This window comes from Rhinopithecus roxellana, chromosome 6, assembly GCF_007565055.1.
Source record: "Rhinopithecus roxellana isolate Shanxi Qingling chromosome 6, ASM756505v1, whole genome shotgun sequence".
Classification (NCBI taxonomy): Eukaryota; Metazoa; Chordata; class Mammalia; order Primates; family Cercopithecidae; genus Rhinopithecus; species Rhinopithecus roxellana.
The window spans coordinates 11,259,981-11,287,808 of NC_044554.1; the positions used below are offsets into that span (position 1 = coordinate 11,259,981).

A 27,828-nucleotide genomic window follows, 5' to 3' on the forward strand; every position below is an offset into this window, starting at 1 on the left:
AGCCTGTGTTATATGTAATACCTAGAAAATTGTTGGCACTCAGGAAAAAAAATGAATAAATAAAAAGAAAATATATAAAAACTTTTGGTCAAAAAAATCTGTATTTTCCAGTATGTACATTCCAAATGAATGTTTTTATATTGAGTTCATTTAGAATGCTTTGTCTTCAAAAATGCACTTTAAACATAGACTACTATAGGCAGTTCACTTTTTAGAGTATTTTCTAAAGTGGTCAGAGTTCAGTTAAATATTACTTACTTTATATACTGCTAGAATTTTTGAGAAAAAAATATAAACTCATTTTAATCATCATGGTTATATAAGCACATCAAAAAATTTTTCACTCAAAATAACACTGTTTTTATGTCAGATTTTATGTAGATCATACCTATATATGCCTCCATGCAATGATCATTTTCTATAGACTAAGATAATTAAAACTGAATTTTTAAACAAAATAATCTGTCATATATTTTTCTTTGATCTCAGTTGTGATTCATGATTATTATCATATCAAAAAATGACTTTTATAAACCATGAAAATCTCTTTATTATTTTATTTGTCTGCATCAATGTTTCAAAATACATTGGCCTGGTTCTGTAGCTTTTAGTTAAACCATTTCCAAGATCAAAGAGATCCTCAATTCTGGTTATATGTAATAACACTTCATTACTAGGTACTAAGCAAATTTGCATTTTTAAAACTCCAACTTATTATCCAAAGTTATTTTCAAAGGCTTTTATTGATAAATGCATTAATAATTTTATTTCGGCATTTACTAAATGTGACCTTACTTGGTGATCAGTGCAGCGCATGGATATCCAGGTTAGTCAAAAATTGATTTTTCTTTATGATTAATCATTCATGCCTCACCTGACCACAGAGGCTGTTGGGTCAGCACTCACTCTGACTGAACAGAGATATGCCAGTACCCATGTGAACATTATTAGCAAATCTGTGACGTGGATCAGCAGCATATTAGAACACCAGCTTATCCTGGACGCTGCCAAATTGTCCGAATAATTCTCACCATTTTGCACATGTTAGGGGTAAGGTGTTTATTTTATAAATAAATCCTAGAAACAGTCTTAGTGCTTCTCTTTCAATGGCTTAATAGAAAAAAGAATGAGTGTTTTGAGTCTGAAGAAATACTCAATGCAGAAAGTGTTTGCATAGGACATTAGTGAGGAAGTTTTGTCTCGTATTCCTTGCTCATAGAGACCTCCTGAGCCCACTTTCAGGATGCAAGTGTACGCATAGCCTGTGGAAGCAAGGGGAAAACAAAGTGTTGATACAACTGAATTCTCCTTAAGTCTGCATTATCTTTTTTATAAATATGTTTTTATAGTATTGGTTGCTTACTGTTACTCATCTTAGGTGTATAGCATCACAATAGAAATAGGGTAAAAACTCAGTTTTGTATTCATTATACTTTTTTTTTTTTTTTGAGACTGAATCTCACTCACTGTTGCCCAGGCTGGAGTGCTGTGGCACGATCTCAGCTCACTGCAACCTCCACCTCCCAGGTTCAAGCAGTCCTCCTGCTTCAGACCCCCAAGTAGCTGGGATTACAGGTGCCCACCACCACACCCAGCTAATTTTTTTTTTTTTTTTTTTTTTTTAAGTAGAGATGGTGATGGGGTTACCATGTTGGTCAGGCTGGTCTCAAACTCCTGACCTCAAGTGATCCATCTGCCTCGGCCTCCCAAAGTGCTGGGATTACAGGATTGAGCCACTGAGCCTGGCCTGTATTCATCATACTTTAATTGGTTTTAATTAAGAACAATGATTACTGTTTATTGAGCACTTACTATGTACAAGGCACAACTCTTGTTACTTTACATGTATCCTTTAATTTTCACAACTCTGTGGTATTATTACTACTTTCCATGAAGATACTAATATGAAGACAGGATAAGTAACTTGCCCTGGGGTGCACAGCTAGTAAGTAGCAGAATGAAGACTAGTACCCAGGTCTGTCTGGTTCTAAAGTCCATGCCCTTGAAACCATTGTGCTATATTGTTTCACCATCAATAGAAACCCTCCCTGAATGATTCTTTTATGTGGAAACCAATAAATATCCTATAATAAAGCAGTCTTAAGTTCTAATTTTGACATATGAGTTTTTACTCAAACTAAGGCTGCCCTATATCCATAGAGTCATAAACTACAAGAGCTAAAAGGACTTCTCAGGTCAATAATGACTTTCCTGGGCTCACTAAGCTAGTGGGCCAAGATGCAGGTACTGTGATTTTCACTCTAGCAATGTATTTCCTCCACAAAAATCTCTGCCTGTCATCCTTACTGCCTGATTTCACTAAATGGGGTTGGATGTTTTTCTTTGCAACATTTTTTCAAGACCTAGAAAAAGGCAGAGAAGGCAGGCTTATCAGATTTGATTATGACACCAGGTAGGGGATAGTAGGGTAGACAATATCCTGGATGATAGATTCAAAACACGAAACTGGCCAATGCAGTGGCTCATGCCTATAATCCCAGCAATCTGGGAGGCCAAGGCGGGTGGATTACTTGAAGTCAGGAGTTCAAGACCAGCCTGGACAACGTAGCAAAACCCTGTCTCTACCAAAAATAATTAAAAAAAAAAAAATTAGCTGGGCATGGTGGCGAGTGCCTGTAATTCCAGCTACTTGGGAAGATGAGGCACACGTGAGAATCTCTCAAACCTGGAAGGGAGAGGTTGCAGTGAGCTGAGATTGTATCACTGCACTCCAGTCCAGGTGACAGAGTAATGCTCAGTCGTAAATAATATTAATAATAATAATACAAAATTATGTCAGTAAACAAGAACCAACAAGATGCAATCTAGCAGAAATAGGTGTAGTTCTGTATTAGGGTCAAAACTCAATTAAATAAATATAAGTAGGGAACTCTACTAGACCATAGTTTTTCTGAAAATGCCCCAGTCTTCAGTTGGCCCTGCTCAATAGAAGCCAAAATTCTGATGTTGCTATTATGAAAGGAAACACATTTTTAATCTATAGTAATAGAATATCTTGATGAGATCAAGGTAGGTGATGGTTGAAAAATCTCCATGCTGGCCTGACCACATTTAGAGTTTTGTGTCCCCATCGTGACCAGAGAAGCATTGACTGCATGTTTGCAAGGAATAGAAGAAACGAGAAGAGTCTTAACTGGAAGACAGTCTGCTGGAGACATGAGAACTATTCTCAAATATTTGAAGGGCTGTTCAGTGGGAAGGTTTGTGTTGCTAAGGAAGGCAGATCTCAATTCGTTAGGTGGTTACTACAGAAAGGCCAAATTCAGTTTTGTAAGCACAAGTAACCTTTAGAGACTTCCAACCATGTAACGAACTCCCTTGAGAAGCCACTAGTGGCCAATGTCTGGAAATGTTCACCTAAAAGCTGAATGAACATTCATCAAGGATGGTGTAGGAAGGATTTCTACGTGGGCTGGAATGTTAGACTACTTGATTCTCAGAAATCTTTCAACTTTTTACAATTCTGTGATCTTCCTTCAGTGTTCACCTCTTACCCAGTGGTGAAGCTGCAAAATTTACTCAGATGCTACAAGTTCAGGCAAGTTTCCTAGGAATAGTCTGATGTCACAAAAGCATCTGAAATACACAGAATCGGTCTAAGGTGGGGAGAGTATGTTTTTAAAGCCGTTATCAGTCATATGAAGGAAGGTCATAGGGTTTATGTTCCTCACATACTATTCCTGAGGCTTATAAAGTTCTTGGCGTAGAATTTTCCTCTATTCATTTTTTTCCTATCACATGGCCTTCCATCTCTGGAAGAGCAGGATGCGGAGCTGTAGGCAGCAAATCAGGAGTAGTGTGTTGGCTCTTGCCAGTTGCTGATCATCCCCAAACGCCTGGGACAAAAGCTCCCCAAGTACTTAACATCTTCAAGGGAGAATTCTTATTTTCTCTTCTTCCCTGCTATCAAGCCATCTTTTTCGCATTTGGGGGAATTATGCTCTCTGACAGCTCTTAATCAGATATATTCACTATTTGTATTACTCTAATTATTCAGAATGTAATCCAAATATTTTCTTCAGAAGAAAATGATCATACCTCATCCTGGACATCAAGTTCTTCTTCAGTCAGCTCTGTTTCAATTAATTCAAGGGTATCTTTACAGTCTTGAATGAGGGTAATCTTGAAAAAGAGAACACAGGGTGGAAATAGAATAGCATAAACCCACCGGATGCTCCACCGAAAATGATTTGAAGCTTTCCTGGGGCTTCTCATCTGTCTTTACATACTTCAGAATCCTCTTCAGCTGTCTTGTTCTTTTATATTTCCCAACTAAAGATTTTTGTATATCATTTTTTTGCACATTCATAGGTGAACTGGTATAGTTCTCCATTGTCTAAACTCCTTTTCAGCTGTCTTCCCTAACCTCTTGAGTGTATGCCTCTTAACAAGTCACCCCCTCTGCCTAAATGATTCAGCAGTCAATAGTGCATCTCTCAATGGCTAAGAGCACTTAGCACAGCATTGAGTGTGCAATGAATGCACATTGAAGAGCTTGTGACTGATGACAATAAACAGTCACAAATGAAATTGGATGGAAATTAATTCTATTGGAGATGGAAACCAATGTCTATGGACTAATTTGGTTATTCAGAAAAGTTCTACTTTTTAGAGGTGGCATGTAATTTAATCTTCTACACAAAGGAAACCTACAATTTTGGCTTTGTGTTTTGCCTGGAAAAGGACATTTTCAAAGCAACTCCAAACATATATCCAGGCTAAAATGACATTTTGAAATGCTACTTAGCTACTTTTCAACTCACAAGTAGCCCAATTCTCTTTGCTAGTATGAGAATGAATTAGAGGGTTAAGTTCCTGTGCAAATGGTATGACATAATGGGAAAGGTGGAGGCTAAGTCTAACTACAAGTTGTGTCCTGAGATAGTCCTGTTATGGTAAAATAAAGGGATAGGAAGAGGGTTGTGTCATTGCAGTCACAATATCTGTGATACAGAGGGACTCTTCTTGAAGGAAAGTACCACAGGTGAAGTTTATCGTCATTCACCTACTTATCACATATAAGGCTTTGTGCTAGACTCTGAGAAGACACAGAAATATGAGCCTCTTGATCTCACAGTCCACCAGGAATGTCCAACCCACTGTTTAGTGGACCAGTAAGTATATAATACAAGCATTCCATTATGCTTAGTCTATTTGTTCAGGGTCCAAAAAAATCCATCCCAGTCACTCACAATGCCTCCCGGATTGCAAACAAAATTGAGTCTAACCTAGTAGGTACACTCTTGGTTAGTGGTTTTTATGACATTCATGACCTAAAATCTTAGTAAGAATGGGTATAAACAAATAAAATAACTGTTTTCATGTTGAGAAAGAACTTGATACCTTGGTTCCATTTTACTTTTAATTTGGGTCTCTTAAAGATACTTCACATGATCCTGCTTTCTTATCACCTATGGGTTAGAGAATTTTAAGTTGGATAGAAAAAGATTTATGAATTTTCAATGTTAAGCAGTTTTTTTTCTTTAGATTTGCAGCTTTACTCTTTTTTTTTTTCCTTTTTTGTTTTTAAGATCCACAGCTTGGTAGTTAGGACTAGTATTTTACCAAGGAACACTAAATAGAACAATCTCTCCACTGCCAGTGCCTAAAAAGAATAATATAATATTGTTTCCTAAGTTGGTTTTCTTCAATTAACTGCCAATCTACAATAACGATCTAGTTATTCTATTTTTAGAAAAATGGGAAGCAATTTAAAATATCCACTATGTCACTGGAATCATTATCATTATTATATCTTGATAGGTATTTGCTTTAGTTTCCTAAGTTCACTATGAGAAATGAGCTTCTTGTACCACCAGGCACACCGTTAGGCCAAGCCCAACGAACCAGATCAGAATGCTCTTCTGGGTATTTGACAGAAAACTAACAAAATGATACCCATAGGAAATCAGGGCATATTCTGAAGCCAGACGCACTACTGTTGTGCCACGAGGCCTCCCATCAGGGCCTATTCTATTTTGTAGGGAAAAATTAACTCTGGGCTTATTTGTGGCTTGATTTTTTAATTGCTTTTGCAAAGATCACTTATGGCCTGATGGATCCTGTTTAAAGACATTTATAATTCAAGATTTTCCAGATTGCTGAGAATTTAAGTGGAATTTATGTACACAAATCACAGATCACAAGATCAAAGATTCAATATTCTAAAAAGGCATTATAGCTAATGCCCACTTTTATTAATAAACCTACACATTGTATAACTATTAAGTACTGGGTACCACCAGGTAATTTCCTATAAACTATCTTATTTAGTCTTCGTATCTACCTAGCAAGGTTAATGTTTTTACTTCCATTTTACTGATGAAAAAACTGAGGCTCCAAGAAGTTATATAGATAGCTTAAAATTCAACAGCTAGACTAGATTTGTGTAATGTTTGCCATTTATAGAAATCATGATAGTTTAGAAAAGATACATCTGTAGAAAGGTTGAATATTTACCGTTTCTAAAATGGAATCTTGACCTTCTTGGGATTTCACCTGGTTCTGTAGATAGAGTATAGCATCATGGACTGTCAAAAAGAATGTGTCCTTTCTAATGTTGTCATCAAAGAACCCACATTGCTCCAGCTTTTCTATCACATAATCTTCAAAAGAAAGACACAATGTTTTGTTAGTTCCTAGGAAAAGAAATCTTTTGTTTGTTTTTGAGACAGAGTCTCATTCTATTGCCCAGGCTGGAGTGCAGTGGCACAATCATTGCTCACTGCAACCCCCACCTCCCAAGCTCAAGTGATCCCCCCACCTCACCCTCCCGAGTAGCTAGGACTACAGGCACACCACACCATGCCCAGCTAAGAAAAGAAACTTTTAAGCATAAACCTATACTAACTTTCTGTAGCTCTTCCTTTTATTTATTTATTTTTCTCGTATCCAAAATGTGATCCAGCTTTGAAATGACAGTTTCTTTTCCAGTAGCATATAGAATGGTTATCCCATAACTGGTCGTAGTCAACTTTGGTGCACGATCATGTCACTTTGGCCAAGCCAGTGTATCCATCCTCCTACTGCTGTGGGCCAGGCTGCTAATGTTTCACAGCTGTGCCCTTCTCTGGAGACTTTCTCTTGCCCACTGGGAGCTGTGTCATATAAAGAGGACTGGGCCTGTAATGCCAGCACTTTGAGAGGCTGAGGAGGGTGGATCACTTTGAAGCCAGGCGTTCTGGGCAATATGGTGAAACCCCACCTCTACAAAAAAAACACAAAAACTAGCCAGGTGTGGTTGTGTATGCACCTATAGTCTCAGCTACTCAGGAGGCTGAGATGGGAGAATCACTTGAGCCCAGGAGTTTGAGGCTGCAGTGAGCCACGATTGCACCACTGTACTCCAACCTGGGTGACAGAGCAAGACCCTGTCTCAAATAAATAAGTAAAGAAAGAGAAGTGGGAGGTTTCATCCCCATGCATGGCTGGCCTGCAGCCACTGACTGACTGATATTGGGGGAGAAAGCAGGTCCCCTTGTCTCAAGGAGGCATAACCTTCTGGTACTACTCCTGTGGTGGTGCTCCCTGTGAAATCAGGAATCTATGCTGGACTTCAGAAACCATGTCTCTCAGCAGCTTCTTCCCCTTCCCTATCCTGCTCCCCTCACTGCTTCATAAATTTCCTCAGGTGTGCTCTCAATAAATCACTTGTGTGAGAATCCCCATCTTGGGCTCTGCTGCTAGAGAATTCAACCTAAGCGTTAGCACTTTCCTACACACATACATTCATAAAGAGACAGACACAGAGACTCACACCCTTGAGAGTCCTCCTGTTGTAAGGAATCTAAGTAATCCCCAGCTTTGCTCTCTTCATAACAATATCCCCCCATTGTCAATATCCACCCCACCCCCACCCACTGTCAAGACACACATTTCCATACATTACCAGCTCTATGGCACAAATTGGAAGTAATATCTTTCGGGGTTTAAAAATGTTCTCAGAGTTTTTACGCTTTTTGTTTTGTTTTTGTTTTTGTTTTTTAAATAATAATAAAGATGGGGTCTCACCATGTTGCTCAGGCTGGTCTCAAACTCCTGGCCTGAAGTGATCCTCTGACCTTTGCCTCCCAAAGTGCTGGGATTACAGATGTGAGCCGCCATGCCCGGCGTATTTATTTATTTAAATCTTAACTCTAGCTTGGCAATCGGAGGTTATTTAAAGGTTGTTTCTAAATATGGACTTAGGAAGGAAATCAAAACAAGGCAGAAAGGAACCAGTAGGTAGGAAAGATGTGGGAAAACATTTACAAGTATGAAGATATAAAGAAAATTGAAAAGAGAGTAATTTTTTCTTTTGTATAGGAGAGAACCTTATATGGTCAAAATGATAAGGAGAAAAGAAAAGTAAATCTTTGTCCTAAGGTACACTGCCAATTTTAAAAAAGGAAGTATAGGACAAAATGAAGGTTTAAGCAAGTTGTAGAAGGTTTGTAGAAGATAAATATCATGAAAAGTTTTATGTGATTGAGTTGGCTAAAATTAGAAGGGAATCATTTATAAGTTTTATAAGTTCAATAAAAATTGAGCATTAATATTAAAGGACACTGATGGAAGGCTAAAGTTTCGGCCCACGTGTTGGAACAATAGAGTTTTCTCAGAGGATTGGTTTGCTCTTAATAGAAAATTGTGAGAGGATTTTCTTTATCTTCTAGGTAACTGGCCTAGAAAACAGGGATTTCATGTTTCATCAAGATAACTCTTCTTGTGCTTTGTGCCTTTGAACTCTTTTGTCACTTTGGTTTTATTTCATAGTGACCTATGATCCTATTTTGAGCAAATGTTTTAAACCTTCGGTATTTGACAAACTTCTCAAAAATCAAAATTAAGTCTTTTTGACCTTGAACTAACTTTGGGATGTTCCAGAGGACCCTGGAATTTCTTAAAGAATCTGTAAAGGAGAGATGTTAAACCAAGTGGCCTTATGTTAAATTATATGAGAAGCACTGTTAAAATAAGAAATGATGTTTAACCTTCTTTGAGCTATATTTATATACATATGGTATTAATATGTTCCAAAATTATATAACATTCCTAGAAATGTGATATGTCTTGATATAAATGCTACCAGTCATAATTTTGGTTATTTTAAATTGTTGTGTGCCACAGAAATAACCAAATATCCTTGTCAATTGGGTAACTCACATCAGATCTTTAAATATAGCCACTTTAAGTCTTGTTGTCCACAGTTAATTGTTTTGTTCTGATACTTTTTCTGAAAGCTCTTTGTAAGCCATTGTAATTCTAAAGTGCTGTGACTTCAAAGAGTCATATGGGAAGAATGAAAAGAACTCTGACAAATACAAGTTTCTAATAACTTTGAATTCATACCATTCGATGGAATTAAACTGCCAGCCAAGATCAAACAGAGCAAGAATTAATTACATGAGACTGAATGAACTGATGAAGAAGAATTATGGATTTTATGGCTTTTTTAATTTGAAACATTGCTGGTTCTTTTAATATTTGTTTTCAAGATTTAAAGAAAATTGTTCTTTAAAGCTATCTGTAGTTTACAGCCACTTGGTTAAGTATACTTTTTTTTTTTTTTTTTTTTTTTGAGACAGGGTCTCACTCTGTCACCCAGGTTGGAGTGCAATGGCACCATCTGGGCTCACTGCAACCTCCGCTTTCCCAGCTCAAGTGATTCTCAGCCTCAGCCTCCATGCCCAGCTAATTTTTTGTATTTTTTGTAGTAACGGGGTTTTGCCATGTTGCCAGGCTGGTCTCGAACGCTGAGCTCAAGGCAATCACCCACCTTTACCTCCCAAAGTGCTGGGATTACAGATGTGAGCCACAGCACCCAGCCTGGTTAAGCATACTTTCATAAACAAAAATTGAAACATTTGCTTTTCCTCTCTACCTGATCCTTCCAGAATTTGGAAACTCTTTGTGAGTATTCTTATTTTTCTGGCAATATGATTATTTACATAAAAGTTCAATAAGAATCTGTTCTTTTAAATATAATACAATTGGAAAACATTGGTTATATTATCAAGGCTTTGACTAGAATATCGTATTTGAAAATGTGCACAGAATTCCTGGCTTCAAGGGCTCCTAGCCTTACAGTGAGTGAATAAAAAGTTGTTCCTTCCTGGGAGGCCCAGTAACTTCAAGATATTAGATACATCAGGCAAAGTCTAATATCTTCCTTGGTTTAACTTCATAGCATCAAGACGTTTTAAAAAGTTCAATCTGAGATTCCTTGTCAAAATTTCTGGCAAAGCAATTATTTTTTGGAGACATGGTCTCACTGTGTTGCCCAGGCTATAGTGCAGTGGCTATTCACAGGCACAATCATAGTGCACTGAAGCCTTGAATTCCTGGGCTCAGGCAATCCTCTCACCTCAGACTCCCAAGTAGCTGGGATTGCCGGCATGCAACACCTCACCTGGCTTGGCAAAGCAAATTTAAAATGAGTCACCTATGTAGTTATTCTTGCTGTACTGTGTAAATAATCAATCAGGCCAAGTTTGAGACTAAACCTATTTTGTAAACAAGTTGGTCTACCATGATGGTCTTTCATAGAAATGGAGGTGACTATAGAAAGAAAAACATATGGTTCAAAAGAAAAGCATAGTAAAACTGTTCTTAGACTGTAGCCCTGTTCAATGTTTATGAGTGTTTATTATCTACCTGTAGACTGAACTGGATTCTTAATTCTTCTAGCTTTCACTAATATCTCGCTATAACACTCCAATGAAGACCAAGAACTACTCAATTCCTGAAGCTCTATAAGTTGAAGCTGAACAACTCAGCATACATTTCAAGAGGTGACTCTCATGCTTAAACTGTGGGCCACAGAGAGAGTTCACCAGAATGCTGGATGCCACGACTGGAGATAATAAAACTACAAACCAAAATGAGAAGTTGCCAACTTCATGCTGTAGACAGCTCTAAGACTGTCAGAACAAGACTCCCTATCATAAGATTCTTATCCCTTTTAATTTTCCCTTACTTGTGCCTACCTCTTTCACTTGGCAGGATAGTGCTGTAGTTAAAATTTCACAGTCAGTAGCTTCTTTGGGTAACTTACACTTTCTGCTTTAATTTAAACCAGTCATGGAATGCTAGATTACCTGCTAACTCAACAAGGAAGTATCTCTGCAGTTGGTGACACTTCTTGTTGCACATATATAAATACATCAGGTAACTTGGTTAAAACAGGTAGACTCCTTGTCAAGCTATTCAATTTTAGTTGGTTTGGTTCGTGGGAACCCTGGCTAAGGAGCATACTATAAACCCTTAGTGTTATCATTCCGATAGTCATAATAGCAGGTATGTTATACCCTCTCAAAGTTTTAAATGTTTCCATATAGCCACCTGTCAGACATCAAATGGTTTCTCTCTGAAACAGCAAAAACTCAGAGAAATGCATGATAATGAGGAGGGTACCATAAGCTATACATGACCTCCTGAGACCAGAAACCCAAAATAATGGTAACAGAATAGCACTGATCTCCTGCATTTTGTTCACTCTTACCTAGGTGAGAGCCTGATCAAAAGGGGGAAAATCATCAGATAAAAATGGTAAAGGCCATTGTTTTAGTCCCCTTGAGTTTTGCCCTCCCAGAGCTTTGCCGCTTCTAGTAGCCAGAATGAAGGAGTAGAGCAGCCTTCAGTGGCTCAAGCAGCTCTGCCCATGCTGGGGTCATGCAAGACACAGGCACATAGTAAAATAAAAAATAAAAATAAAAGGCCATTGTTGTAGACTAAGCTCCTGCACTAGGCCCCAACAGACAAGACTAAAAATCAAAATGGAGGCACTCATGCTAAAGTTTCAAGTTATCCAACCTAAACTAAATTGTTATCTGACCTTTGAAGAAATCAGGAGAGAGGGGTAATAGCAAATTTCCCAAAACAGGCCAGTTTAAATTCCCAGTTGGCATAATAAAGCTTTCTCTGCAATAATCCTCATACAAAAAAGTATCCTGACATGACCTCATGTTAACTAATCCATTATTTTCCTATTGTTCTGTCTCACTGTCTCTGACTTGCAAGAAAAGTAACTTTGAACGGACTAATATACCCTTTGTTGTTTGCTTTTGCTGTCTTTGGCCTTTTCTGTCTATAAAACCGACCTCTTCCGCTTAGTTGCTTGGAACACTTATTCTGTTTTATGGAATGAAGCATTGCCAGATTCTAGAATTGCAAATAAACACAATTGAGATCTTTAAAAGAAAAAAAAAAAAGGCCTTTAGACATAATGTGCCCACAGTCCCAGGTAGGAGAAAGGGCTTAGGGGAAAGTCTTACAGGTAGATATGTAGATATATGTATTTACCTTGAAGTGATGCAAAATACACATTCACATCAATTCTTTGGAATTCTTTGACAATCTAAAAATAAAAAAGGAGGTTTGTAACAATTAATAACCTTATCTGCCCATAATTCAGTAGCATTCAGTTACTTGCTCAGGAGAAACATCATTACTTTCATGGTTAATCAGGACTTTAAGGAAAGGTTATTATTGCAAAACCATGGAGGTTTTCAACCTACAGTAATGGTATAATTAGGATTAGATCTCAAGAGATGGCAACATGCAGCGCTCATGGAGGTGCTAAATAAATATTTGTGAAAAGAAGAGAGTACAGGAGGCTTCTTAATATAGGCCCTGTTGATTGGAGAAGAGATATGGGTGTGGCTATGCTCATCAGGTTCAAAATGTTACAAAAGTCAAGGCCTCTACTTTGAATGTCAGTGTCCTGACTGTGATTTCATGCTACAGTTTTACAAGGTGTTACTCACTGGGAGAAACTGGGTAAGGGGTACATAGGATCTAAATATTATTCCTTAAAACTACATGTGAATTTACAATTATGTTAAAATAAACATTTAATTTTAAAAAGTCAAGACACAAGACCCTTGGTCAATAATAAAAGAGAATTTGAGAATTGTGGAGGAACACAAATCAAGACCTCTGTTCAAGTATAAAGTTTGGAGTCTTCTTTAGCTATCATAATATTTGAAAGTAAATATTTGTTGTGTGGGAAATATTCTGGCATTAAATATGTTAAGACTCTCCCCAAAAGTAATTCATTAAACTCTCTGGCCAATACAATCTACAATGGATCTCAGCCAATGCTTAGAGTGAAACGTACAACAAAGAACAAGAGTGTTTTCAAATGAGCTAATAACAAAATCTGCTAAGAGAACTAGAACAGAATCTGTCAGCATATTCTCATACTCTTTTGCCAAGCACAATCACTTCTCTACCTTACCTACCTAGTACACACATCCTGGAATCATTTCCTCCCCTTACAGAGGTAGCAAAGAAGCCCTAGCTAAGCTGAATCTCAGTTAGGAGTCAGCTTTATATTATTACATCTGATTGTTGGTGTCTTGACCTGCTTACTTTTCTGCCTGACCTTCTTGATACCTACCTGAAGCTTCACCTAAACTTGATGCCTCAGGTGATGTTCTATTCATCTTCCTTGGAGCACTTACTACAGTTGTTATTTAGAAGATGACTTAATGTTTGCCTTCTCCTCCAGACTGCTAAGTCCCACGTAGGTAGAAACTGTGTCTACTTTATCACTAGTCTCTTGTGTCTGGCAGAGTGCTTAGCACACATTAGGCATTTCACATCTATTTGTTGAAAGAATTAATGATCTTCAGCTTGCATAACTGGTTTCTGATATCATTAATGTTTCTATCCTGCATACTTCTCAACTCTTGCTTTGACTTTCCAGATGCCTGACCTGCTTCCTACTCTAACCTCTTAATAATGCCTGGTTTTTCCAGTCCTACCATACACCTGGTATTCCTTATTCTGTTGCTGTTAGCATAACAAATAGAAATGTAATACTTAACAAACTTTTGCTCATTTTTTCTTCTTTTCATATTCCATGTGCTGTACATTCTCAGAAAGATAAAACATAATAAATGTGAATTAATTTGCTGGGGAGTATCTCTGAATGAGATATTCTTTTTTTTTTTTTTTTTGAGATGGAGTCTCACTGTTGCCCAGGCTGGAGTGTAGTGGCACAATCTTAGCTGCAACCTCCGCCTCCCGGGTTCAAGCGATTCTCCTGCCACAGCCTCCTAGCAGCTGGCACTTTGTATTTTTGGTAGAGACAGGGTTTCACCATATTGGCCAGGCTGGTCTCGAACTCCTGACCTCATGATCGACCTGCGTCAGCCTCCCGAAGTGCTAGGTTACAGGCGTGAGCCACCATGCCCGGCCTGAACCAGATAATCTTCTAAACACTTTATATCTATTAGCGTATTTAATACTTATAACAACTTTTGAAGGTAGATACCATCATTACCTCCATATTACAGACGAAGAAACTGAGATATAGACAGATTAAGCAACTTGCCCAGGGTCGTTACTGCTAGTAAGTGGTGAAGCCAGTATCTACCCCAGGTAGTCTGGTTCCAGAGCCTATGCTTTAAAATATTACACATTTTTACAAAAGCATTCACCTAGAAGAACTACAAAGCCCATGTATTTGCCCTGTTACAATACTGGACAACTCACATCATTTTACTATTGCCAGAGCTCCGAATGTATAATTCAGGAAACCAGAACCTTACCACCCTCAGTGACCTCACTCCAACAACGTCCAGGAAAGATATAGCTCCACAGTCAAGCACGAGGCTATGGATTGGCACTTTGGGAACGTTCACTTTGACTGGAAGCTCAGAGTTCCAATCCACTTGAATCTCTATTTCTTTGGTTGGGGTATCAAGTTCCTCCGGATCTTCAGTATCTTCATCAGGTTCAAAAGCATTATTTGTTGAACCAGCATCACTTATGATGCCATTCTAAACAAAGAAAACACTGTCAACTTAATTGTGAAAGATTTGAAATGCCTTTCAACCATTCATATCAAATTATCCAAAACTCCTACACACTGTTCCTTGGTAAGCAAAACATCAAGGAGATGAATTATTAAGGATGAATTTCACCTCAGCCCAAACTTTGATGTTGTCTAGGAAGAAAACTGGGAGAACAGAGGAGCCAGGAAACTTGTTTTCTGGAAGATTGTGGAACTTTGCCAAGAAATACACTGGCCAGAGAGTCTGAGTAAAAGTTAATAGCTCCAAAAGTTTATGGACTTACTGCCTTCTCTGGTGGGTAGTTTTCTGGCATTGAATTTGCACTTATTTTGTTCCTTTCAGTAAAAATAAAGTATAAAAAATAATGCAGACGCTCTTCATGGTGGGGGAAAAAATCACATCCTGTGTTTCCAGGCAGCGCTGCTGATTTTATTTCTTTCCCTTCCACTCCCTCTTGCCTATAAGAATAGCTCAGTTGTTCTTTGACAAGTACATGTCATTTGTTCATTCACATCTGGATACTAAAGGGGATAGATTTAATTTAGACCATCTAACTGCTCTCATCAGGGAAAGGAAAGAATTTAAGCGGGAAAAGAAAGATGTCTCACCTTTGTTGCTCTTAATTGTCCATTTTTTATGAGTTTCTGTATTTTCCTCAGTGCTTTCAGCCTCTTATTATATACTCTAATGGCATCAAATCCAACCTTTGGAAATAAATGTCAAGTTACTTAAAATGCCTGGCACCTAAAGCTTGTTAATGGCCACTGTTATCTGTTATCTGGAAAGGCTATTTCTCAAAGGGTATAATTCCTTGAGATATCCTGCCAAAACAGAAATTGTACGGTCTGGTGGAGTAGATCTCTGTCTACTCCCAGGCTACCCTACTCCTACCCAGAAGCTCAGGGAAGACAGTAGTATATTAAAGGCACCAAGACAGTAAAAGATAAAACAGGAAAAACAAAACAAAACAAAACAAAACAAAAAAAACACCAAATACCCTCTTTAGCTTTAAGTCTGGGTTTTCCAAATTCCCTTGGTATCACAGAGCCCTTTTATTATTGCAAAATCTGTGAACATTCCTCTGAATCAGTTTGCCCTGGAACTCACTTAGAAAAACACTGATTTAGAGGCAAACTCCAAGTTCAAAGCATAGCATGGCATTCAGTACCAGAACTTTCTACTTATTTATTCCAATAGTATTTTTTACTTTTTGCTGCAACTGGGCAACCCTACCTCCGATATCTGTTTCCACTGTCTCTCAGCTCACATAGTTCTCAAACAATTGACATGATTTCTTTCCTTCCGCCAACTGCCACACAAAGCCTGTTAGTCCAACTAACCTAGATCTCTTCCTTCTATGAACTCTCAACTGTCTATACTACTTATTTGGAACTTACTCAAATTCTGCCTAGAAACATCTCTAATGTTTTTGTCTGGCATAGTTATTACTACCTGGATTTTAACATATGTGTTTTTTTAATCCCCAAATAGACTGTACATTATTTGAAGGCAAGGATGTTATATTTTAATTCTCATTGCCCTACACAAAGGGAAGAGGGTCTAGGGCCTATTCCTGGTTGGAGCCCAATAAATACTTGTAGAATGAATGAAGTCTTAAAAGAGGTTAGAAAACAAATTTCTAGTGATAAAATACTTACTGTGGACTTGATACATTTTTTAAAACCATCAACATTGCCATAGAAAATAGGACTGGAAAATCTAAGAATCTTCACTCCTTGAGGTTCTTCAATCTGGCATTAAAAGAAATTGTCTGGGGTTAAATAATTTCAAGCCTCAAGTATTTAATTACATTTCTGGCTATTTAGCAAGAAGCCAGGTCACAGTTGCTCAGAGGAGCTGGGTAGCAGCACTCAACTTTTCTTTCTTTCTTTCTTTCTCTTTCTTTCTTTCTTTCTTTCTTTCTTTCTTTCTTTCTTTCTTTCTTTCTTTCTTTCTTTCTTTCTTTCTTGTTAGTTTGTTTGTTTGTTTGTTTTTGAGATGGAGTTTCACTTTGTTGCCCAGGCTGATGTACAGTGGCACAATCTCGGCTCACTGCAACCTCCACCTCCTGGGTTCAAGTGATTCTCCTGCCTCAGCCTCCTGAGTAGTTGGGATTACAGGTGCTGCCACCCGCCCCCCTAATTTTTCCATTTTTAGTAGAGACAGAGTTTCACCACATTGGCCAGGCTGGTCTCAAACTCCCGACCTCAAGTGATTTGCCCGCCTCAGCCTCCCAATGTGCTGGGATTACAGGAATGAGCCACTGTGCACGGCCTCTTCAACTTTTCTTGAATAGGGAGGCAACCTAGGAGGCAGCAGGTTACAAAAACTTTTGGACTTCTACAGTCTCATAAAAGGTCAAAGTTAGAAAGGGCCTTAGAAAGCAATTTATTCAACCCTTTGATTTCCAGATGAAGAAACTGAGGCTTAGAACACTGCCATGATTTGCCTGAAGTTCATACCACTAACTCTCCTGATTTTGCTAACGTTCTTTAAAAGTAGCAAAGAAAAAAAAAGCAAAATCAAGGGGATTTGTGGAACTGAGGCCTATGATATCATCTGCTGTTCTCACCCTGACGTACAATGGCTACACCCAAAATATAACCCATGAATCATAGAATCATAGACTTTCTAGTCTTCAGGAATCAGCAATTTTAGTCTAGCAACTTCAGATGAGAAAACTGAGGTCCTGAAAGGCTGAATGACTTGGGCAAAGTCTCACCAAGATGGAGCCTAGAAGTCAGAATTCCCTAACTCAGCTTAGAGCTCCCTGCCCCAAAGCCAAAAACATCTCTAAATCATTTTAACTCTTAATGGCATTTGGCTCAACATAACATAAAGATCATGGAAATAAATTAAGTAGCAGCTACTGAAATCCCAGGTTAATGTCCAACTTTTTTTTAATGTTAAGGTAAAATTAGACTACAACTTTGCAGGGTTCACATTATTATTATTATTGTTAGTGCTAAATTTGTATTTTCTTAATTTACTTTCTCTGCTTTTTTATCTTTGTTTCCTCTAGTCATCACTAAGCAATTTTATTTGCAGGTGACACAAGTCAATCAATGGGATGTTTAATTTCTTTGTTTTTCATTTCCTGTGTCATATATTATTTCTTCTAATTCCAGGGATAAAGCAAAGTGTCAAATAATAAGGTCTTGGTCATAGAGAACTTGATAATCTCTTGTTAGAACTGAATAAAGAAAATCTTACAGAAGATAAGAATTATATACCAGATAAATACAATTTTGGATGAACATCTAGAAATTGCCTATTATTTTTAAATACCTCTTACAATGGTTTTATATTAAAATGACATTCAGCTGGCCAGGCGCGGTGGCTCACGCCTGTAATCCCAACACTTTGGGAGGCCAAGACCAGCAAATCACTTGAGTTCAGGAGTTGGAGACCAGCCTGGGCAACATGGTGAAACCCCGAGTCTACTAAAAATACAAAAATTAGCCAGGCGTGGTGGTATCTGCCTGTAATCCCAGTCACTAGGGAGGCTGAGACAAGAGAATCACTTGAACCCAGGAGGTAGAGAGTGCAGTGAGCTAAGATCATGCTGCTGCACTCCAGCCTGGGTGAAGAGACTCCATCTAAAAAGAAAAAAAAAAAGACATTCAGCTAGCATGGACAAAATTCATATAAGACATGGGTGTCAGAAGGTGCATTGGATCAAAAGTTTTCGTGGCACCCCCTGTGGACTAACAGACTTTCCCAACAGGTATTTCTCCCTTTGGCTACCTTGTACATAAAACAGAGCTGCTGAAATTTCAGGCTAGTAAACCCAAGTCCAGCAAATGTCTCACAAAGGTACTTACATTTTTGTAATTCTTGGTACTTTTGTAGATGTCTGTGCTGGGAATGCTTCCAAGGCCATTCCAAGAAGGACTAGAAGAAAAAATATCAAGGTCAAGATTTTTTGGAACAGCCATGTTTTGGAATAAAAAGTTAAAAACAACAGCTACTAAAGAGCCCATCATTCTGGTGTTTTGGACTCTGTCTTTATTGCAGATGACATTTTCCTGTAGCTAACTCTGAAATGAACAGCTGGTGTTTGTGTGGAATCGGCAGGGGAGGGGAGAAACTGTGCCTCTCTTCTGATGGCTGAGAGAAATAATGAGCATCATACTTGCACGTGCACAACACGTTATAGGATAAGCAAAGAGCTTTCACGCATGTGAAATCGTATTTAAGTCCTGCCATAACCCTGAAAGGTCATCAGTATTATCCTGATTTTTATTGTTAAGTAAACTTCTTAAGAGAAGTAAGAAAAGGCCTGGAGGCAAAGGGCAGCAGAGTCTCTGTCTTTAACCCCTTGGTCTTGCAGTGCCTGGCATTTCTTTGTGACTTAGTCATCTTTTATAGAAATAGGAGACTGGGAGGACCAGAAATAAGTCCTTCCTGTCAACCAGACTATTGATTTCCTGTTCCTGATGCAATCAGATAAATTCCGTGGTTCTTCATGTGTGACTAGAGACATGCTCAATACAATTCCTGAAGAAAGAGTATCTGTTTAGTGTACTTTCAGCATTGTGCTCTCTGGATCAGCATGATAATTACTGGAAATTAAATACTGTGGAGGATACTGCTTTTTGTTGGCTAAAAGCCTAGATACCAAACTAGCAGCTAAAATGTGCCACCAGTTTTTCCTTGGCTTGCAGGGTTGTGCTGATTTTAAACTTAAAAGTTCATAAGCTAATCTCTCTCTGTAAAATCCTTCTTTTCCAACCACATCCACCCAAGAAAAAATAGACACTGAGGCGTATATAGCATGAGAGACAGCATCTTCTAAGGAGAGTTTCTGAGACGTGTCCTAGCAGCAAATTGGGCACTTTGGGAGCCTGCAAACCTTCTCAGGCCCTTGGGCAATCATTCAGGGTGCTGAGGTAGAAAACACAAGCCTTTTGGGTAGGTACCAATATTCCAAGGTAGGGAAGGAGGGCAGGAAGGAGAACTGGCTGGTGGAACAGGAGAGGTGAGCTGATGCTAAGCTGAAGACACCTATCTTGATGTTTTTCCAGGTGTCTTCTTCTTTCATGGCCCAAGCACAGGCAGAGCAGGGGCCAGAAGTCTGGAAAGATGATGGACACGTTGAGGAGGGAGAGAGAGACTCTGTTCCCCTCTAGGCCCAGGAGGGCACTTAACTAATGCCTCTCTAGAATAAAAACAAAACCAACCAAAAAACCACCTTCAGGCTCCTCACCTTCCCTCACAGGCTGTTTTCCATTATTTAAATCATGTCTTTGCTGCCTTCACTCTGCATATGAGCTAATTGTTTCCTTCACATAATCGTGTGGTTTATTGGTTATATGCCTTATTGGTTATATGACATAGTTGATTGAATTTTGGCTGTCATCAGCTATTTTAAAGTCCTCCTGTTCTGGGTTGTGTAACTTTTGGTTACTAGCTTTAAAAAAAGAAAAAGAACTATAATATATAGCAGCTGTCTTGCCCCAAGCCTGTGCCCAGCGCCTTGCATTCCTCATCTCATTTAAAGAAGTAACTACAAAGCCACCTCAGCCTTCAGCTAAACTATGTACCTTTCACTCTTACCACAACTAAAAGGAGAGCACAGCAGTGGAGCACATGACTAGGCACATAGGTTCAAATCTTAGCTCTGCCACCTGCTAGCTGTGTGATCTTAGGGATGCTTCTTAGCCTTTCTGAATTTCTCTTTTCTCACCTGTAGAATGAGACTAATCAAACCTATTCAGAGGCTATTTTTGAAGATTAAGTATGTCTGTAAAACACTGTGTGCTCAATGCATAGAAGCACTCAATATACAGTAACTATAATGAAAGAAAGTGGCTTCACTACATTTATCAAAATGGTATAAGAAAGCTCAGAGTGTGTTTTTCTGTTTATAGGAAATCTGGGTTTTATGTTACTCACAACTGAACTCTCAGGACCACAGTCAATAGTCCAAATACAAGGCCAGCTAGTAAACCGAGATCCAGCCCCAGAATGATGGACACTATACATGTAAACACCCAGATAACCTATGGAAAAAATAGAAATGAAAATAATTATATTAATGTATCAGGTACCACCATGTGATAACTACCTATAAAAATAAGATCAATTATCCACAAACAAATTACAGTTGTTTTTTTTTTTCTTTTGAGACAGGGTCACACTCTGTTGCCCAGGCTAGAGTGCAATGTCACCATCATAGCTCACTGCAGCCTCCATCTTCTGGGCTCAAGTGATCCTCCTGCCTCACCCTCCCAAGTAGCTGGGACTACCCACAGCTACACACCACCACACCTGGCTAATTTTAAATTTTTTATTTGTAGTAGAGACAAGGTCTCACTGTGTTACCCAGGCTGGTCTCAAATTCCTGAGCTCAAGTGATCCTCCTGCCTCCCAAAGTGCTGGGATTACAGGTGTGAGCCACTGTGCCTGCCAAATCACAGCTTTTTAAAAATATTGTGACTTCATTCATTTTATATTTAAGTGGCTGTAGAAACTGGGCTTCTCAATTAAGACCAACTGTCCCATTTTATTTATTTCTAACCTTTTGAATAGCTAATATATTTGCATGATTCAGAAGGGAATTATTAAAAAGGGGAAAACTCTCGCTCACAACCCTCCCCCTTCTCCACCCATTCCCAACTTCCCTCCTTCCTTGTATCCACTTTTATTTCTGTCTGTGTCTGTGCTTTTCCCCAGCATTTCTATTCTGGTCTCTTTTTCACTTAACGATTTGTCTTGGAAAATTTTCCATATCAATATGTAGGAAGTCTTCTCATTCTTTTTATGGTTTAAATTAGAGAGGAACTCTGAAGGATTTAGCTTCTGATTTTTAGTTTCTCAGAATAGTTGTGAAGGTTATATTAGTCAGAGTTAAAGTCAGCATGGGTTTTTACATTTTGTATTTTGTTTTTGCATTGTTTTATATGTTGCTTGTCCTTCTAAATTAGGGCGTTTAAACATTTTTTTTTTCTTTTTGCGTTTAGAAGGCCAAAGGTGTATGAATGAGCCTCATATGGGATTCTTGCTGGAAATTGACCTTCCCAGAGATACAGGATCTTCACAAAATGCAGTTCACATGGAAGACTTCATGGCTTTGATTTATCCACACAATTCTACTTTCTCCTCTGGAGTTCCCAAAGTGCAAGTGAGACTTAGGGGATAGGGGGAATATAGTGATATGGCAGGAAGCATATAAGAACCAAATCTTATTTCAGATAAAAAGGGGTGGTAGGTGACTTACAGCATCAATCTTATTCTGCCTCCACAGACGAGGAATGTCACACACCTGCATAAACATCCCTTTCAGGTTGGCAATTACAACAGCTGCTAAGACCGACTGCCAAGAGGGACAGAGAAGGCTGTGTTATTCAGGGAATGGTTTTCCATGTGATGATTGTTAAATCTCCTCTTATTTATCTGGTAGCAGAGTAGTGAAGGGAAATTATGCAATTGGTATGCCGAGAAGCAGGGTTATACCTTCTGCAAGGGTTCCAGAAGCTTCCCCAGGGCAAGAATAGCGATCATCACAATCCCAGCAGAGATGATGCCAGCAACCTGGAAGACACACACCTCCCATGAAAAGGATTCGTTCTTCTCCCTTGTGTCTTTCAGCTCACTGGATGTGTGTATGAGACAGCCTGTTCACAGACACACTTCATACTTCCCTGCCTCCCCCTTCTGCTCAATACTGTAGAGAAAAGTGAGAGTTATTTGCTCAAACTACAAAACTCAACAAAAATGGTATCTATATATGCTATGGCAGAGAAGTTAAAGAACATATGGAAGCTGATCCCATGAAATTAAAGCCAGTTTGACAGGGATTTTATTTGGAGATAGTACACAGCTGTGGTTTCGGCATTTATTCAGGCCAGCCTTCTAGTTATTTGCCATGGCAGGAAACATGGACCAACCCCCCTTTCCCAACAACAGAGATCACTGTCATATTCTTGGGAAATAAATTCTCATGGCACATAGCTGATTCCTCTGCATTATTGAAGCTGCAGCTATAATAGCAACTCTGATAACGCTTCATACTTGTAGCACATGGTCTCATTAAAGTCTCAGAGAAAATAAATTTACTCATCCTATTGCAAATTCAAAAAATGCCACATTGGCACATTGAGAGATGGGATTGTGTCTCCTGCTTCCTCGCACAGTTGAATGGAGGCAGGCTCAGAGCTTTGCCCCAAGGCAGCCTGAAACAGTGGCTATGGAGTGACAGGGCAATAGCAGGGGTAAAAGGAAGCTTCAGAAACTTTACCTTTGCTAGCAAAAGTAGCTCTCCTAAGATCCATAAACAGGAGAGAGACTGAGGGGGTGGGGACTACTCTCTCGTTTGATTAGATGACCAATGAATTCTCTGTTGAGACAGCAGGGGCAGAGCCAAGGTGAAGATTAGAAGCTCTGAAATAAAGAAGAAAAGAAGGCAGAGAACTACAAGCAAAGCAATCAGAGGGGCAGCAACAGGGAAGATTGTGTTGAGCACAAGTACTGCCTAGTGCAAGAGGTCTGAGTTACAGGAGACAGACACAGCAAATATAAACAGAAAATTAGAAAGCATTTGCTCCACCTGGCAAATTGATCTGGAAAATTAATCTAAACATATTTAGATTATAGTTGGGTCAGCCTGAGGCAATATGATGTGTACGAGGTACTAAAAAGTGTGCTTCATATGTCCGGCTGCCTTTTCTATGCTCTTCCTATCCCCACCCTAGATTCCCAGTTCCCTGGTGCTCTTCCCCCTCTCCTAAGCAGAGAAGCTGATATCCTCCTTCCCTCCCTTCTCTTTGCTTTCCTTCATATCCCTTCCCTTCCTCTCCCTTCTCCTTCCTTCCAGTTTCTTTTTTCCTTCCTTCCCTTATTCCTCCCTTCCTTCCTTGCATGCAATTACTCAACCAGTATTTACTGAGCCACTTGCATCTCACTGTGGATGTGGAGCTCTGTAAACTGGAGAAAGATATGGAGATTTGGGGACAAGGAGCACAGTCAGCTGCCAAACTCATGTCAGGAGAGTGACCACCTACTTGCCAAGTATATGTCATAATTAGTCTCCAATGATGGGAGGCCAAGGCTAATTTTGGCCACTATATTAAAATCGGTGAGTGATCAATTATTTGTACTTACTTGATAAGGCTTGTTTGTGAGAAACTCTGTAGACTTTATATCTACAAGCAGATTCAGTTACTAAAAAATTATTCTATTAAGGGAGGGGGTAATCAGAGCTAAAGAGTGGTTTGTAATCAGAATTACTTTTCTGTGAGTCAGTAGAAGTCAGATGGGGGTGAGGGAAAGAAAAGGTTCCAATGTTTAATTCTTCTACAGTCTGTAGATGTGCTAAAAATAGTTCGTGTCCACCAATACTCATTCTTCCATTCATTCATTCAGCAAATATATGCCAGGTGCTTCTTATGTGCCAGACACAATATATGTATCATAGATGCTAAGATGCTATTCTTACCTAAAGGAGTGAAACAATGAGCATTTACAAGTATGTGCTAAGACTTTACATTTTCTTATTTAATCCTCACACTATCCCTATGAGATGTATGCAATTCTCATTTCCATTTTGTAGATGCTGAAACCAAAGTTCCAACATAAGAGAAAACACAAGAAGCCACATAAGAGAAGCCCTGCCAGTTTATTTGTCCATCAGTCCCTGGATTTCAGTTCAGGCACTTAGACTTTTAACCCCAGAATTTAGTATACATTTCAATAATTAAATATCAAGCCATTTCTTCACTCGTTTCATTCTTTAATGCTGAAATCCTGGCATCCTTCATTCCTAAATATAATACATGCCAGTATGTGGCAGGGGGTATTAGCTTACCAGAACACCATTATCCTCCAAACCCTCTGCCAAGGAGGTCACTTTACATGGGCGTTCTTACTGGGACCGCCAGCCCATGCCTCATTTGAGCCTGGAGGTAACATCAGGAGAATGGACATCAGCAGTTTGAGATTTGCGTGCACCCGCTGAAGACCATGTGCTCTGGAGAGCTTGGCAATGCTCCGTCTCAAATGAAAGCAGCAGAAGCTCCTGCTGCTGACAGCTGCAGCCTGAAATGGGCACAGCTTTGGAAATTGGCTCTGACCTCTTCCCCTTGACCACAGATCTCTGGCTATGCCTCCGGATATGAGCTGTATTATTTTACCTGCTCCCTCAGAGCTGGAAATATTTGCAACAAAAAAACAAATTAAGAAAAGTTCTGAAAATAAAAATTTTTGTTGAAAAGCAGCCCCAAAACTAGAAGAGGCCAATTCTTCCAAGTCTGTCACAAGATCCATTATAAATAGGAAAGGAGCATCACATGCATATTGGGGACAATTAAAGCTCTCCCTGGGCAAGTCATTCGTTTTTTTGTTGGAGTCATTCATTTTTTCAGTTATTCTCATATATATATATTTGACACAGAGTCTCGCTCTTGTCATCCAGGCTGGAGTGCAATGGCACGATCTCAGCTTACTGCAACCTCCACCTCCCGGGTTCAACCAATTTTCCTGCCTCAGCTTCCCAAGTAACTGGGATTACAGGCATCCTCCACCACACCTGGCTAATTTTTGCATTTTTAGTAGAGAAGGTGTTTCACCATGTGGCCAGGTTAGTCTCGAACTCCTGACCTCAATAGATCCGCCCACCTCCGCCTCCCAAAGTGCTGAGATTACAAGCATGAGCCACAGTGCCCGACTTACATTTATTTTTTAAGCATCCCCGCCTTAATAAAACCCATTTGAAGACTATGTGTGTGTGCTTGTGTGTGTGTATATATTGCACTATGTAGTTTGGGTTTGTTGTTCTTTGTAGTCTCAATGTACTTCTTACTCCTAAACAATAGTTCTTTCTGTGTTGGGAAGATAAGGCCCTCAAGGCACAAGAGACAGAAGCACAATTCCTGAGTCTGTCCCTTGTGACCATCTGCTTGGTGTGGTCTCTTCAATTGTGTCCTGCTGGAAAGAGTGGCCTTTGAGCATGGCTCCTGAGCTTTCTGAATGCTGAAGGAGGGATTATCCAGAGATTAACTAGGATGCTGGCTTTTTGGCCACCTTGTAAAGGCAACAACTGCAAACCACATTTAAAAGATAAGATTAAACCCACATGCAGAACTTCAAGAACACGAATCTTACTCAGGAAGAAATGCCAAAAATGTTACAACAAAAATATTCTTGGCTAGCAAGCTGTTGTTCTGTTGGACCAAGGGCCCTGGAGGAAGTTCCTGATCCTTGTAAAGGAAATGTGAATAGAGCTTTTCACTTTCCTGAAAATAGAGTAACTCCTAAAGCTAGGAAGCACTTTTACTAGGCCATCTGTCTCCCAGGTAACAAATTAACAAAACTCAGCATCCTTCATTACTGATTCCTTGTCGGTTGTTATTGACCATGGAGAAGCAGGTAAGTGTAGCTACAAGCCAGGTGAGCACTGACACAAATAGATTTGAGAATCGCTGTATCAGAAAACCATACATGTTGTTTTGTTAAGAGATTTTTGGTAAGGGAGTGGAATAAAAGGAATAGGCCTGAGGTGAATCAGATTAGGAAGTACAAGTCTGAAAGGTGAATTGTCCTGCTAAGCTCTGTGTCAGCCTTCCTCGGTTGCCACAACTCGGCTTGTGTTCTGAGATGGATATCACAAGGCTGTTGCTCCTACCTGTGTCTTTCCTCCAGTGCTCTCCTGGACAGCCGTGCGGGACAGAGCAGTGGTGGCCACAAAACAAGAGAAGAATCCTGAGAAGATGTTGCTGATCCCAAAGGCAATGAATTCCTAAGGGAGAGACTGGATGACAACGATCCTACAAATTGAATCTTTGCAAGACCTTCGCTGAGTATTTCAGGAAGTACATTAAGAACGAAAATTCCCATGCACCCTGCCTGGTGGTCCAGTTTAATTTTTACCGTGATAGGTACTTGGGGTCCTTGTACGACATCAGGAGTTTGGACTCCATACAATCCGAGAGTGGTCTCAGTGCTCTCGATAATTTTTAAAGTTGACAAGAAATAGCACCTGATCGTTTGCTAAGCTTTTTCACTGCCTAGTGAATGGAATGTCTGCAGCTCTCACATAAAGTGTTTTCCTGTGGTTGAATATTCGCTATGAAGCATATTACGACTAGCAGTGCTGTTATTCTGCTTGATTACTAACCATTTAACTGCTGTCATTGCTATACTGTATCTCCAGAAACGTATAGATACAGAACTTGCAAATTTGTAAGCAGTGTGAAATCAGCTTACCTGGCAATGTCTCACATACCTACAAAAACTGCCTGTATATATTAACTGCACAGTGAACCACCTCAATGTAAAGTGGTCACAACTATTATTAATGTTTGTTGCACTGTTTTGTCATATTATAACTGCCATTAAAAATAATTGCCAAGAGGTACTGGGTTACATGAAGAATTCTCTTTCTGACCTAATATGTTCACTTTGAATGTTATTTATGGCCTGACTGAATCAGCTCTTTTAAAATTAGTGTTATTTCAACTTATTTCTTAAAAAAGCAAAGTGATACAGTGTGTCTATTCCAAAATAATTTCTAATTAGCAAACACGAGAGGAAAACCAACCCAATAAGATCTGGTGAAAAAATCCAACCCCTTCTTTAGCTGACTGCAAAATCTTTTCCATTTATGTTTTTTCCTGTTTCCAGCCCTATAAAACCAGTTCAGTAAAAGGGCACCCATACCTGGTTCCCATCGATTGTGTAATCATACTTGGTGGCATATACTTTTCCTACTGACACTGCGATAGCATAAGCCACCACGGCGATGGAAAATGATGCAGCCAGCATCTCCGAGAACAGGCTCACAGATGGAAGTGCAGGAGGCAAAAACCTAGTGAGTTTTTAAATGAAAAATGCTGTGAAGATTTGACCACCATTCTTTTTCCCCATCTCATCAAATGCTATATCCACTCAGTCACATATTAGACATGAAAGTACTTGATCCAAAAGAACAAAAAGCACTTGAAATATATACATGGTAGTAGCAGCTTTTATAATGTTTAATCAGAAGTTGGTGTTATCTCACTGGCTTATTTCTTTGTCCTCTATT

At 39.2% G+C, this 27,828-nt stretch overlaps 1 protein-coding gene across 2 annotated transcripts in view; it reads right to left on the bottom strand.

Annotated features, from left to right (window-relative positions):
* Positions 1-1,044: 1,044 nt before the first annotated feature.
* Positions 1,045-27,828, bottom strand: part of SLC26A4 (solute carrier family 26 member 4) — a 53,362-nt gene continuing 26,578 nt past the window's right edge. For both annotated transcript variants that reach the window (XM_030932563.1, XM_010382433.2), the window contains 13 exons: positions 27,462-27,609; positions 26,428-26,541; positions 22,263-22,340; positions 22,027-22,122; positions 20,703-20,809; positions 18,629-18,698; positions 16,463-16,555; positions 15,413-15,508; positions 14,559-14,789; positions 12,304-12,358; positions 6,481-6,626; positions 4,060-4,143; positions 1,045-1,262 (listed from right to left, as the gene is read on the bottom strand). In XM_030932563.1, the coding sequence (XP_030788423.1) occupies positions 1,239-1,262; positions 4,060-4,143; positions 6,481-6,626; positions 12,304-12,358; positions 14,559-14,789; positions 15,413-15,508; positions 16,463-16,555; positions 18,629-18,698; positions 20,703-20,809; positions 22,027-22,122; positions 22,263-22,340; positions 26,428-26,541; positions 27,462-27,609 (1,342 nt within the window). In that variant the 3' untranslated portion in view covers positions 1,045-1,238. The remainder of the gene's footprint in view (positions 1,263-4,059; positions 4,144-6,480; positions 6,627-12,303; positions 12,359-14,558; positions 14,790-15,412; positions 15,509-16,462; positions 16,556-18,628; positions 18,699-20,702; positions 20,810-22,026; positions 22,123-22,262; positions 22,341-26,427; positions 26,542-27,461; positions 27,610-27,828) is intronic.